The sequence below is a fragment of the Sylvia atricapilla genome, chromosome 1 (genome assembly GCF_009819655.1).
Source record: "Sylvia atricapilla isolate bSylAtr1 chromosome 1, bSylAtr1.pri, whole genome shotgun sequence".
Taxonomy (NCBI): Eukaryota; Metazoa; Chordata; class Aves; order Passeriformes; family Sylviidae; genus Sylvia; species Sylvia atricapilla.
In genome coordinates, this window is record NC_089140.1 from 75,615,003 (window position 1) to 75,627,215 (window position 12,213).

Sequence of the window (12,213 nt, forward strand, 5' to 3'; positions counted from 1 at the left end):
GCAACCATGGATCAGGAGAGGCAAAAAAGTTTGGAAATCTTGCAATTGAATTATGGATGAACACAGTCTGAATGTGAAGTTATATACTACTGAATGCATTAAAAAGAGAAGGAGAAAACCACATGTGAATTGTTCAATAAAAATTTTATTCATACCAAATATATTGAATGCAGATCTCTGTTGCACTTGGGTCTGTCTTAATGTTTATTTTCTGGAACCAAATCCATAGACTGCAAATGATTGTACAAGTAAAAGTTTTTGCCCATTGCACAAAAGAATATTTTGCTGTAGATGAAAAACATTGAAATGTTTATAACATAACCTAGAAAATATTTTATTTAAAGGATTCTGAGCAGATAGGAGTTATTTCCTTATCTTTTATCCTTTCTGAAGGTAGAATTAAAACACTCAGTAGATACTTTTCATCAGGTTTTTTTTTTTCTTTTTTTAAGACCTAAAACATAGACTTTCAAATCAGAACAGAAAGTCTCACTTCAAATTTAGTATAGGAAGTGCAGTTATTCTTTCAGGGTGGTTTTTGTTTTGTTTGTTTGTTTTCTTTTTAAGACTTTTAAAGTTTTCCAGGTTTCTGATTAAAAAAACATTTCTATTTAAATACTTCAGCATGTACCTAAGAAATAAGAATTTCTATGTCATTTATTGTTATGGATAGTAATGATATCATTCATAAGGAAAATATAACCTTTGGCAGTATTTGAAAAAGAAAGATACATGTGGTTAAGTACTTTATTATTCTTCTTTTTTGAGGTCCATATCATGCCATTGATTTTTAAGCAGAACTGTATTGATTTCCTAGAAACCTATGCTTAAAAATCAATGACACAATAAGGCCCTAATAAAGTGGTGAATTCCATAGTGCTATAAATTGTATTTTTGTTTTTAAAATATAAAATGCATCTATCTTAAGCCCTACAGGCAGTTATTTTTTATACCTGGCAACCAGCACACTTTACAGAAGACTTCAAAAGGCTTTTTCTGGCAGAGAAAGCCAGTAAAGGATCCTGCTCTAGACAGTAGGGTGAAAGAGTGGATCCCCTGATCTCCAGCATTTTTTTTTGTAAATCTGGAGTAAACATTTTTGATATCACTGGTGGAAAAGGGTTTTGTTTGATAACTGATCCTAAAGCAAAGGCTACAGCCCTCTCTCAGACAGACACAAAGGTAACACTAAGCAAAGCAAGGATGAAGCATTCCTGTGATAACTGTACAATGTTCTAGAGCAGCTCAGTGCTACAATGAAAATAGCAATCTCTTTTAAACCGTGATTCTTAATCTTTGTCTCTAGAAACTAACTAGGTGTGAGAATTTTGATGAACGCTTCAGTGTAATCCTATGTAATTTGATGTTGCATGTAAATCTCTTTTATAGGTCCCTATAGATGGAATTTATTGCGGCAAATACCTTGTCATCAGAAGGATTAATGCCTGCATTAGCATTTCTGCAATAAAATCAGAAGCTAAGTAGTGAAGGCCACAGACACCTCAAACCTGGATTCCTCTGCTCTACATTAAGTGCTGGAGTTTTTATTACTTGCGGTAGGGAAGCCATTGCCAATGCTCACAAGGAACTGCTTATCCCTGCTTCTCTGGGTCCTGTTTGATGGAGGTCTCCTAACACCACTGCATCCACAGCCACAAGAGATTTTAGAAGCACAGCCAAGAGAAAATGTTGTCCCAGCGCCAGGGAGGAGATCATCTGCCCAGCGAGTCAAACGAGGCTGGGTGTGGAATCAATTTTTTGTGCTGGAGGAGTACATGGGCTCTGAACCTCAGTATGTGGGAAAGGTAATTTTTTTTTTTACTATTTCTATTAAGGTTCAAGTGATATAGACAAGTACTATAATATATTATAAATGTGTACCTGTTTCTGGTGGGACAAATCTTCTTCAACTGGCAGTACTTCTCTCTGCTAATTTTTACAATCTAGCCTTTCCTGTCATCACTATATACTTTCTGTCTTTGCATGTTTGTCTTATTTCTCCATTCTTGCTTTTGGAATTAAACAAAAACAACAGCAACAACAACAATAAAGAGAAACAAATAAAATAACAGGGTTCTGATATAAGTCTGTGTTTCACAACTAATTTTAATTGAGACTACTGTAACAGGGTATTTTATTTTTAGCAACAAATATCGTTCTGATATCATAAGATAAGGTAAAAACCTTAATAAACCCTAAATCTCAAGCCCAGAATGCACAGTCATTCCTGTGATTGATACAGTTATTCCAAGTCAGTTTTCAGCTAATGAAGCCACATCTTGTTTTGGTCTGTTGTCTTATGTCTCAGAACCATTTACTTTTATTTCTGATTGTTCAGATTGTTTTCAAGTACTTCTAATATGTTTTATTGCTTCATAATTCAAAGTTCTGCACTATAGCTTTTATACCGTGTATAGACATGCACAATCATACCTGCAGAGAATTTTTGCAATTCCCTCTCTCATTATATGTCCGCTGTTTCTGTAAGGGGACATGAGTAATTGAAACAAAACTCTTCAAGGGGTGTGGGGGTGGTGAATTTAAATAATAGAGTATTCAGATAGGAAAGCTGAAAAGGACACCCGAAGAAAATCTTAGCAGAGTATATAATTGGATGCTGTGTATAATGTTCAGTTTAAGTAAAGGACCTTACTCAGTGAAAATAACAAGTTGGGAATTTGTTTCCTGGGTCCCCAAATGCCACTTCCTTACACAGCAAGGTTTTAAATTCACCTACTGTAAAAATGAGTCATCCTGCTTCAGTTTTTGCTTTTATATAATTCTGAACTTCTTTCTTTTTTGTTTTCCTAAAGTGTAACTTCAGGAAATCTCTTTTTTTTTTTTTTTTCCCGAAATATAAATAAATGAACAGAAAATTATTTTTTCCTCCTAACCTCCCAGAAAACTATTCTGAGGATGTATAAATAAAACACTAGATTATTTAGCAAATCAGCTAAAAATGTACTTGGATATTGCACGTGAAGGCATTTGTGTTAAGCCCTAAAATATATTGGTCAAAGCAATTTGCAAAGCAGTGGGGTTTTTTTTGTTTTGTTCTGTTGTGTTTTTTTTTTTTTTTTCCCCACAAAGTTAAGACAATGAACTGGTTGTAAGTCTGAAGAAAGGGGGACCGTATAATGAAAAAAATAATATTTTTGATATCCAGTTGATACAAGTTACAGTTTCTCCAACACATGCCTTTGTTCTGGCACCTCGCTGAAGATTCCAACAAAAACTCTCATCATATTCAATGCTGTAGCACAGGCAATGTGATTGCTGTGCCTTTAATGTCAAAAGACAGAGAAATTACTGTTAATTTTTATTCCTTTGTGTAAGTTTTTCTTGGTAGTCATTAAGGGTCAGTTCTAGAATGCCCAAATAATATTAATTTTTCACAAAAATGGAGTATTTTCAACATGCTGATGAATCAGCTTCTTCCTTTGCCCTGTTTTTGCTCCACTGACATTAAGCTTATATGCAACTTTAGAGCTGGGGTATTTTCATTAAGAATAACACTTATCACAGATTTTCCTGGAATATTTTTACTTCTTAAGACTTTCTCGAAATGTTACAAATTGTGGGACACTTTTCAAGTATGAGGAAAGTTAAAAAGTCAGACCCCTTTTTTTATGTCAAAATATCTACTTCTAGAATAGAGCAATTAATTATTAATTAAAATAATAATTAGTTTAAATTAATAATTAATTAAAATAACTTTTTTCAACATTTTTAATTTGGTTTAATTATATTAACTATTTGCTTTAATATATTTTTAAAAAATTAAACCCTTCTAGTCTTTGTATGTTATCTTTGCTGAATCTTACAAAAACAGAACACAAGCAAATAAACAAAACCAAGATGGAGATGTTTATGTTTCCCCTTAGTTTCTACAAAGATTTCAATGAACATATAACACTGAAAGAGAGAAGTTCTTTAGAGAAATTGTGCTTTTAAATTCAGATATCAAAAGCTAAGTTTCATATAAATTCAAATCATTGTCGACATACTAAAATATACCCACCAGTCACTAGTCAATGTCTTTAGATCCTATGCATTTTTTTAAAAAACACATAAAATTTTTAAGATGTTAACTACAGTTGAATTCTGGATTGGTTGCAGAACTAAATTTGCAGAAATAAATGATTCACCAAAATAAAACATTTATTCCAAAAGCATGTGTTTTCAATTTAATTCTTTTTATAATGCTACTGTTCTATATTTTAAAGTGGTAATTGGTAATAAGTATATTATAAAGTGTAGGATATTTCATGTGATCTGAAATCACAAGCGTTTTATCGTCTTCTAACCATGATATGAGGACCCCTATGCATAGGCATTTATCTTACTTATTATAGAACTATTGCACTAATAATGGCGCAGTAATTTATAAATAGGAGTTTAATGTATCTATTAAATCAGCTGACAGTTTCACTAAACAGTTGAGGGTGACTAGCTAATATTGCAAACCTTCTGTAAGAGAATACAGATTTACAGCAATAACATCTTCTGTTATCAGCCAGTGCACGCAATTCCTTTCATATCTGTTTTTAGACAAATGTATCAAGAAATGTCAGGTTTCTAATCAAAATACAGTTTACAAACTGATAGGAATTAGTCTAGCTTACAGGTTGTGATTTTGAAATAACGCTTGAAGTTTACACATTAAAAGCATTTAACCTGATCATTAAAGTTTGAGAATCTGCTCATGTAATCTGGAAGAGGAATAAAAATCCATCAAATTGATATACAGAAGATAACCCTCTTTGTGCTACATTCATTAAGCAGATCCTGTCTAAAAAGTAAAATTATAGCATGGTATTACCATGTGACCCATGAAAATGGACAGGGTGCAAGAGTAAAATAAAGCTTGCTCATTTACTTTGCAATGCTTTACTTGTCTTTACTTGTTTTCCTGGTACTGTGAAGCTCCAGAAGGCCAAGCAAAAACAGCAAAAATAGCACGTGTGTGGATGAAGGCAAAAAAGTATGGGGTTTTTTTGTTTGGTTTGTTTTGTTTTGTTTGTTTGTTTTTGGTTTGGTTTGGTTTGGTTTTTGTTTGTTTGTTTGCTTGGGTTTTTGTGTGTGTGTGTGTGTGCAAAAGCTCAGGTCTCAGTGAATGGTGACAGAAATCATCAAAGGATCAGGTCTTCAAGCATCAACAAGTCCCAGCACAATTTATACCTACAAACAAGGCAGAAGTTTTAATTGGTCTCATGCAAGGATAGTGAAAGAGGATGCAGCCCCAACCAGAACACTACAAAAATGTCTGTAACCTTTCTTTATTGTTGTTTCAACAGTGACACGCAGAGGCAGCAAAATGTGCAAAATTAATGAAAGTTCAAAAGAACGACATGGTCAAGATAATACTAGCAAAGGTTTTAGTTGTGCTGCATGTGGCATCTTCCCTTTATATATGTCTTTGCATTCCTAGTGTGCAAATGCTTCACATCTCTCTTTGTTGTACACCTGCACAATTGCTTCCAGTGAGAATGTTTTTTTCTGTCTGTTCTCAAGTTTGCAGAGACAGGCATATTGTAGCTTGTACTGGAATCAGAATGGGTGCATAGGAAAAGATTGCACAGTCCTCTTCAATGTAATGTCCATTTCTCTTTTTTCCAGTGTAGGGGAAAAAATATCCCAAAACCTCAGCTTACAAGATATTTTTGCCCATGAATAACCTATGTTTTACAACAGCTTGTTCTTTAAACTTCTGTCACATTAATGCATGCTCACATAAAAACTACTACAGATATATTTTGTTAAGAAAAGGATGCTGAAAAATTTAATACTCACAACTGCTCTATTGCACTACAGGGTAATGTAACAATATGGTATTTTTCATCTGACTCAGTCCTGAGAAATCCTCATCTTCTTCAAAGGTTTGCCCATATATCAAGGCAGAAAGAGTGCTGATTTGGAGGAAGCAGAGCTCTATATCTGTGAGCAGAACAGCATGCTTTTTTTAAACCTTATAATTTATCCTCTGCATCTGAAATATGAACATAGAATTAATTTATACATTTTAGGTGGAAAATTTTTAATATAATGGAACTAATGTTGACCAGCTTCCATCAGGCTTAAATCAACATTTACTTCTGAATACACACTCTCTTTTTTACAGTTATTTTACCCCTTGGATGAGTGTCTGGATGGCAGGGCAGTGTGTAAAGGAAATTTTGCATTGCTTGTTTTGAATCTGTTCAGACAAACAATTTTACAGTGCAGTGGCTATAATTTTGGCATTATTCATAAGGACTCAGTTAACTTGAAAGAAAAATAAAATTTAAGGAAAAAAAAATGTGCAGTGAATTTGAAAGCTACTGCCCTTTGAAGGAAAAAGAAAAGTTTAAATCTATTCATAAATGTACCCTGATTAAACTTATCTTTTTAAAGTTGTATTTCTACTAGATCTCTAGTAAGATGATCACAATAATATTTCATTTAACATTGTCAAAAAGGCTTTGTAATTTATCAGATTCCACTCTCACAATTGAAGTAACAATATTAAAGGTAGCCATGTATTATTTCCTTTAGACATTTGCACAGTGCCATCATCAAGGAGATGAAAATTGTTTCAGGCACTGCTGCTAGTAATGTATTAATTGACTCCCATGATGCAGGACATCACAGTTACTCATTTTGCATGATTTTAGTATGAAAGATATGCTATGTATAAGAATGAGCTTTTTCAGTACATCGAACATATACTCACCTCTGTGTGCTGACATCAAAGTGAAATCTTGTTGGGCCTTAGTGGTCTTTAGATGGTAATTTAAAGAGCAATCAGGCATGATCACATTAACCTGGCTTACTAAATTGGCTTACAGAGTTTATGTCATGCACATATTCAAGCAAAAGCACTGTCACAATTTATTACAGACAAAGAAATTGATGAGGAGAAATAAAATGGTAAAAAAGGTGTAAGAGGAATCAGAACTGGTATCAGAATTCTGTATCTCTTTTCTTGCTCTGTTGAGCTGAGACCTTTGTCTCTCCCAGTTATGTCTATCTGGTGAAAAAACGTGATGACTTTAAAAGCTTTGCATCCTGTGAATTGCATAGAGTATGTGAGACACAAAGTAATTTTGACAGTTGCACGTGAAAGTGTGAGAAGGAAATGGGACCATGGAAACACGAAACCCCCATGAGCAAGTCAGATTTGCATTTGATGTTTACTCCTGAAAGCTTACCTTTTTACAAGGTGTACAAAGACATACAGCAGAGATTAACAACTTGCAACAGAATGTTTATTATTGATCTAGTGGCTTTACTTTGTTTAGGTAGCTCATAAAAGAAAAATTAAGACCATAGTAGTAGTTAAGACCTCTGGCCTGGGGTCCTTACATTGATGAAAATTATATGAGGTATTTGGAGCTGGAAAAAAAAAAAAAAAAAGGAGGGCTGTGTTTTCACTGATTGCGTGAGAGAGGAGAAAGAGTGAGCTCAGGACAAGGAGTGATCAAAATAAAAAGAAAGTATCAACTTCTTAAGCTGTCACCCACATTTTAGGGGATGTAGAAGGTTGAGGTTATTGTTCTGAAAAGCTAAGGAGGTCACAGACTGGAAGATTTCAAACTCTAAAATTTAGCAGGCTGTATTATGCAAGAATTCCGTGATCACTGTAGAAGATTCAGAGCCTGCAGAAATGGTCCCGTTAGAATGAATAACTGGGTCTCACAAGACCTCTGAACACAGCTGAGTGTATGGTGCTAATGGTGCTTGCGTGTGTCTGAAATTTATGTTGCCAACAGATGGAGAAATACAAATAAGCTTGTAGAAATTAAGCTGCTAAAGAAATATCTTATACCTATTGTTTTATTTGGAATGTTTCTGTATAAGTGGCTTCATTTGGGCAGAAAATTCATTTAAACAGGGAAATACGGGAAAAGAGAGTTTAAAAAAATTTATTTAGAAATTCTTCACAAGACTGAAAGAGAATAGACAAACCAAAAATGGTCTCCTCTTTTACTCCAAAAAAAATAGAAGATTTTAAATTTATTTAATCTAAATATGGAGTTTGGCTGAAAAATTCTGATTCAGCTGGTAGACATAGTGTTATTGATAGTGAGATCAGACATGGGCATGTATTCTGTATGTTAGCATTGCAAGCTGAATCTGCAACAAGTGAAACATTGTAAAAAATTCAGCTGGGACCATCAGAATGCCAAGTAATAAATTAAATAGCATTTGCCAGACAACAAAATGTGGGAGAATGTTAAATACCTGTAGCCATTCCTGTCTCCGAGTAACAATGTGTAAACCAAAATAGCAAGAAGGTTCAGAAATGGAATAAAATGTATGGTTACTGCAACAGGCAAGGTGTTAAAAAAAAAAAAAAAAAAAAAGGACAGTATAATGCCACACCTAAAAATGCTACAGAAGTATAAATTTTCAGCAGGAAAACAAACAAAAATTTACAGAAATATTAAAGGACTGCTAAGTGACAGGAGACTAGATTAAAGTTCAGGATTCCATATCTATGTGTGGATTACTTTTTTCTCAATGTGGACTTTGTTTTCTTTGCTCACTGTAGAGGGACATGGATTAGGTATTAGAACAGCAATTGGAAAAAAAATTAAACTGCAAATTTCAGAAATATAAATAATTTTTAATTCTATTTAAATATGCATATTTATATAATTTGGATATTTATACAGTTTTCACTGAAAAGCAGCACTGTGGGGAGGGACCTGGAGGTCCTGGTTGATGTCAAGCTGAATCTGAGCCAGCAGTGCCCTGGCAGCCAGGAGGGCCAACCCTGTCCTGGGGGGCATCAGGCCCAGCATGGCCAGCTGGGCAAGGCAGGGGATTGTCCTGTTCTGCTCTGGAGCAGCCTCACATCGAGTGCTGGGGACAGGTTTGGGTGCCACAATGTCAAGAAAGACATTAAACTATTAGGGAGTGTCCAAAGAAAGGCCATGAGGGTGGTGGAGGTCTTGAGGTGAAGCTGCATGAGTAGCAGCTGAGGTCACTTGGTCTATTCAGCCTGGAGAAGAAAAGACTGAGGGGAGACCTCACTGTGGTTACAACTTCTTTGTGAGGGGAAGCAGAGGGGCAGACACTGACCTCTTCTGTGGTGACCAGGGAAGGGCCAGAAGTTGTGTCAGGGGAGGTTTAGGCAGGAGATGACAAACGAGTTTTTCACCCAGAAAGTGTTTGGGCACTGGAACAGGCTGCCCAGGGAAATGGTTGCAGCATCAGCCTGTTAGAGTTCAAAAAGAATTTGGACACTGCTCTCAGGGAAATGGTGTGACTCTTTGAAGCTGTTCTGTGCAGGCAAGATCTCAGAGTTCCTCTCAGGGTCCCTTCCAGCTCAGAATATGCTGTGATTCTGTGATTAAAATTGTTTCAATAAAATGCAAAGTTTTGAAAACATAGCATGAAAAATCACCACTGAAATTCAAATCCAAGGTATGAGCATGAAGAAATAGAATGTAACAATATTGAAACTGAAATTCATTTTTTCAAACAAAATGATAAATATCCTGAAACAAACAAATAAACAAAACCCCACAAACAAGCAACCAAACCCCACACTAAAAAACAAAAGCCCCCAAAATGCACAAACAAAAACAAACTCAAAACCTCACAGCTAGAATCAATCAATCATTAATAAAGCATGCTTCATAAGAAAAAGAAAAAAATAATTTCCTATCAGCTCTCCAGAACCAGCATATGGGAGAAGGTAACAAGTTAGAAGGTTATCTATCTCATATTCAGTCACTGCAGTTAATATACTTGTATGCAAGTTGTCAACAGAAATTATTTGGATTGGCAATCTTGACAAATGCTGCCATTAAATAATATGGTTTTGTGATTTCTGTTATATAACATAGAAAGCCATGGACTTGGAAGAAGTATTGGGGTTTATGGCAATGACCATTTTCCTCTCTCTCTGCAATGCTTCTTCTCCCACAGGCTCTGCATGACCTGTCCCTCCTCTCCCTGGAGAAACAACCATTCCTTTATCCTTTTTTCTGTCTCCCTGTATCTGATATCAGCTCTGATGCAAAAGTTACAATCACCTTACTTCTTGCATAGGATCTGTTATCTATCCTGTTAAATTCTGAGGAAGTAACCTAATTAACAGCAGCTTTGAACTCCACAGCGTCTCTTCCAGTTTCAAATAGACCTTGTGTACCCAAGAACTACTGAGGACATAATTATAATAATAATAAAAAAAATAAATTAAAATAACCGATTATTATTTAGATGCCCCAGTAGTGTCAAATAATTTTGTAATGAGAACACTATGGCATAGTTTTCTCTCCTCTGTCACTTGCTTATCATTTAATAAATCTAAATGGAGATTATAAAATCCCAAATAATCCAATGATCTTGTAGAAGCATTTGCAAACTCTTAGAAACAGATGATGTTGTTTCTAAGAGTGGAAGATTATCTAAAGCATAAAAACAATCTGGTGTAAAACTGACTTTTTCCTTCCGGTATTTATTTTTTTTTTTTAAATTCTGATCAGTTCCTTGGTGTAGTTCACTGTGTGGTACCAGATTCATGTGTTCTGAGACTGTTGCATGGCAGTAATACATGCGCTCAACAGGCAGGAGAGAGTGACTAAGGAGAAAGGTGATTATATCCACACTGCTGGGCGACATGTTCCCTCCCCCACCCAGCCCAGGGGGCTGATCTCATAGAAGGTGAAAAAGGGAGGACAAAAGCTGAAAGACCTACTAATAACACAATGTCCACTAAACTGACTTATACTAAAATTAAAACTAATGTAGCTTTAATTTTTGGTAAACTAGCTTAAATTTATTTTTTCTCTGGAGGTTTTGTTACTTAAATACATAAATACAATGGGTTTTGCCCAAATAGCTGTGCACAGTAGTTATTCTTGGATTTGCAACAAGAGGAAGAAGTGTGTATAAAGAACAAAACAAACTTTGAAAAAAATCCTGTCTTCTATCATCAGCTATAATTATAAAAATTATTACCCTGTATGCATTGTATTTATTTTAGCTGTTAGTCTCTGAATATGAAAGTTAGAGTTGTTATTGATTCTGTTATCAATGATTGATACAGAAATGTCATTAAAACCTTGCTGCTGCTTGCTAAAAGATAGATTTTCAGTAACATATGGATTATTCACTCCTACTGTTGTGAAAATACTTAACTGACCACTGAAAGAACATTACTGTGTTTCATCCTGGACACTGTGATGCTGCATTCAGTATCAGTAAGGATTTAGGCTGGTGTCTGTGCTTTTTAATGTCACCATAAATTATCTTGGAAAGTGTGAGAATATCCAGGGGAGTGTTTGCTCTTCAAATTAAGATGCAAGAGTTACTCAAGACAAAGGGTAAATGGAAAAAAAATGTGAAAATCACTTTATGAAACAGGAATAAAAGAAGACATGAAAGCTGATGTAAAACGGTACATACTGTGGGAGAAGGGGGATAATTCCAATTTCAATAATAAATTATTGTGCTCCGTGGAAATGATAATCTCTCTCAAATGAGATCTTGTTTCATAATAGCTGTATGCACATTTGCTTAGTGTGTGGTGTGTGCCAAAACAAGCAAATGGGATGTTAGAAATTCTTAGCAGCAGCCGAAGGAAATAGATGTCATTAATACAGCTTTGTATCTAAATTTCTGGTGAGTCTGTATCTTCCATATGGGAATGATTTCTCTCTAGTCTCAGAGAATATGCCCCAAATAACTGGGAAAAGTACAGACAAGGACAAAAGGTTAATCAGGACCTTTGGACTGACTCCTCAGTGAGGAATAACTGAGTAAGATAGGTTTACTTAGTTTGGAAAAGAAATAAAGAGGAGGAATTATGATACATCTCAAAAATATCTAGAACATAGGGGTGAGAATAAAGGGGGAAGATTCCGGCCTTCAGCAATGCAAGATGTGTAGGACAGAAATGAAGCCAACAGGTGGCACATTCAGAGCGAAGAAAAGGAAGTGATCCTTCACAAAATGAATCAATCCAAACTAGCTAGCTCCACCCCATAAGTTGATGCAGAGATAGCAGATTTTTTCATGTTAATGACAAGAAAATGAAGAAATTAATAAAGAAATCCATTTGCCAAAGGCTAATAACTGTAGTCACCACCAATATCTGCATGAACTATTGGGCACTTGGAAACTATGTGGTGAGCTGTGTTTCCTCTGACCTTCACCTTTGGCAGAGAGAGTTCTGAGTTGGAGGCCCCGTGCACCCAGTGCAGCATACCTTGCTTTGGG

At 35.2% G+C, this 12,213-nt stretch overlaps 1 protein-coding gene across 1 annotated transcript in view; it reads left to right on the top strand.

Annotated features, from left to right (window-relative positions):
* Nucleotides 1–1,393: 1,393 nt before the first annotated feature.
* Nucleotides 1,394–12,213, top strand: part of LOC136365644 (cadherin-12-like) — a 34,017-nt gene continuing 23,197 nt past the window's right edge. Inside the window, exon 1 of the mRNA XM_066326277.1 lies at nt 1,394–1,805. Coding sequence (XP_066182374.1) covers nt 1,575–1,805 — 231 coding nt within the window. The 5' untranslated portion in view covers nt 1,394–1,574. The remainder of the gene's footprint in view (nt 1,806–12,213) is intronic.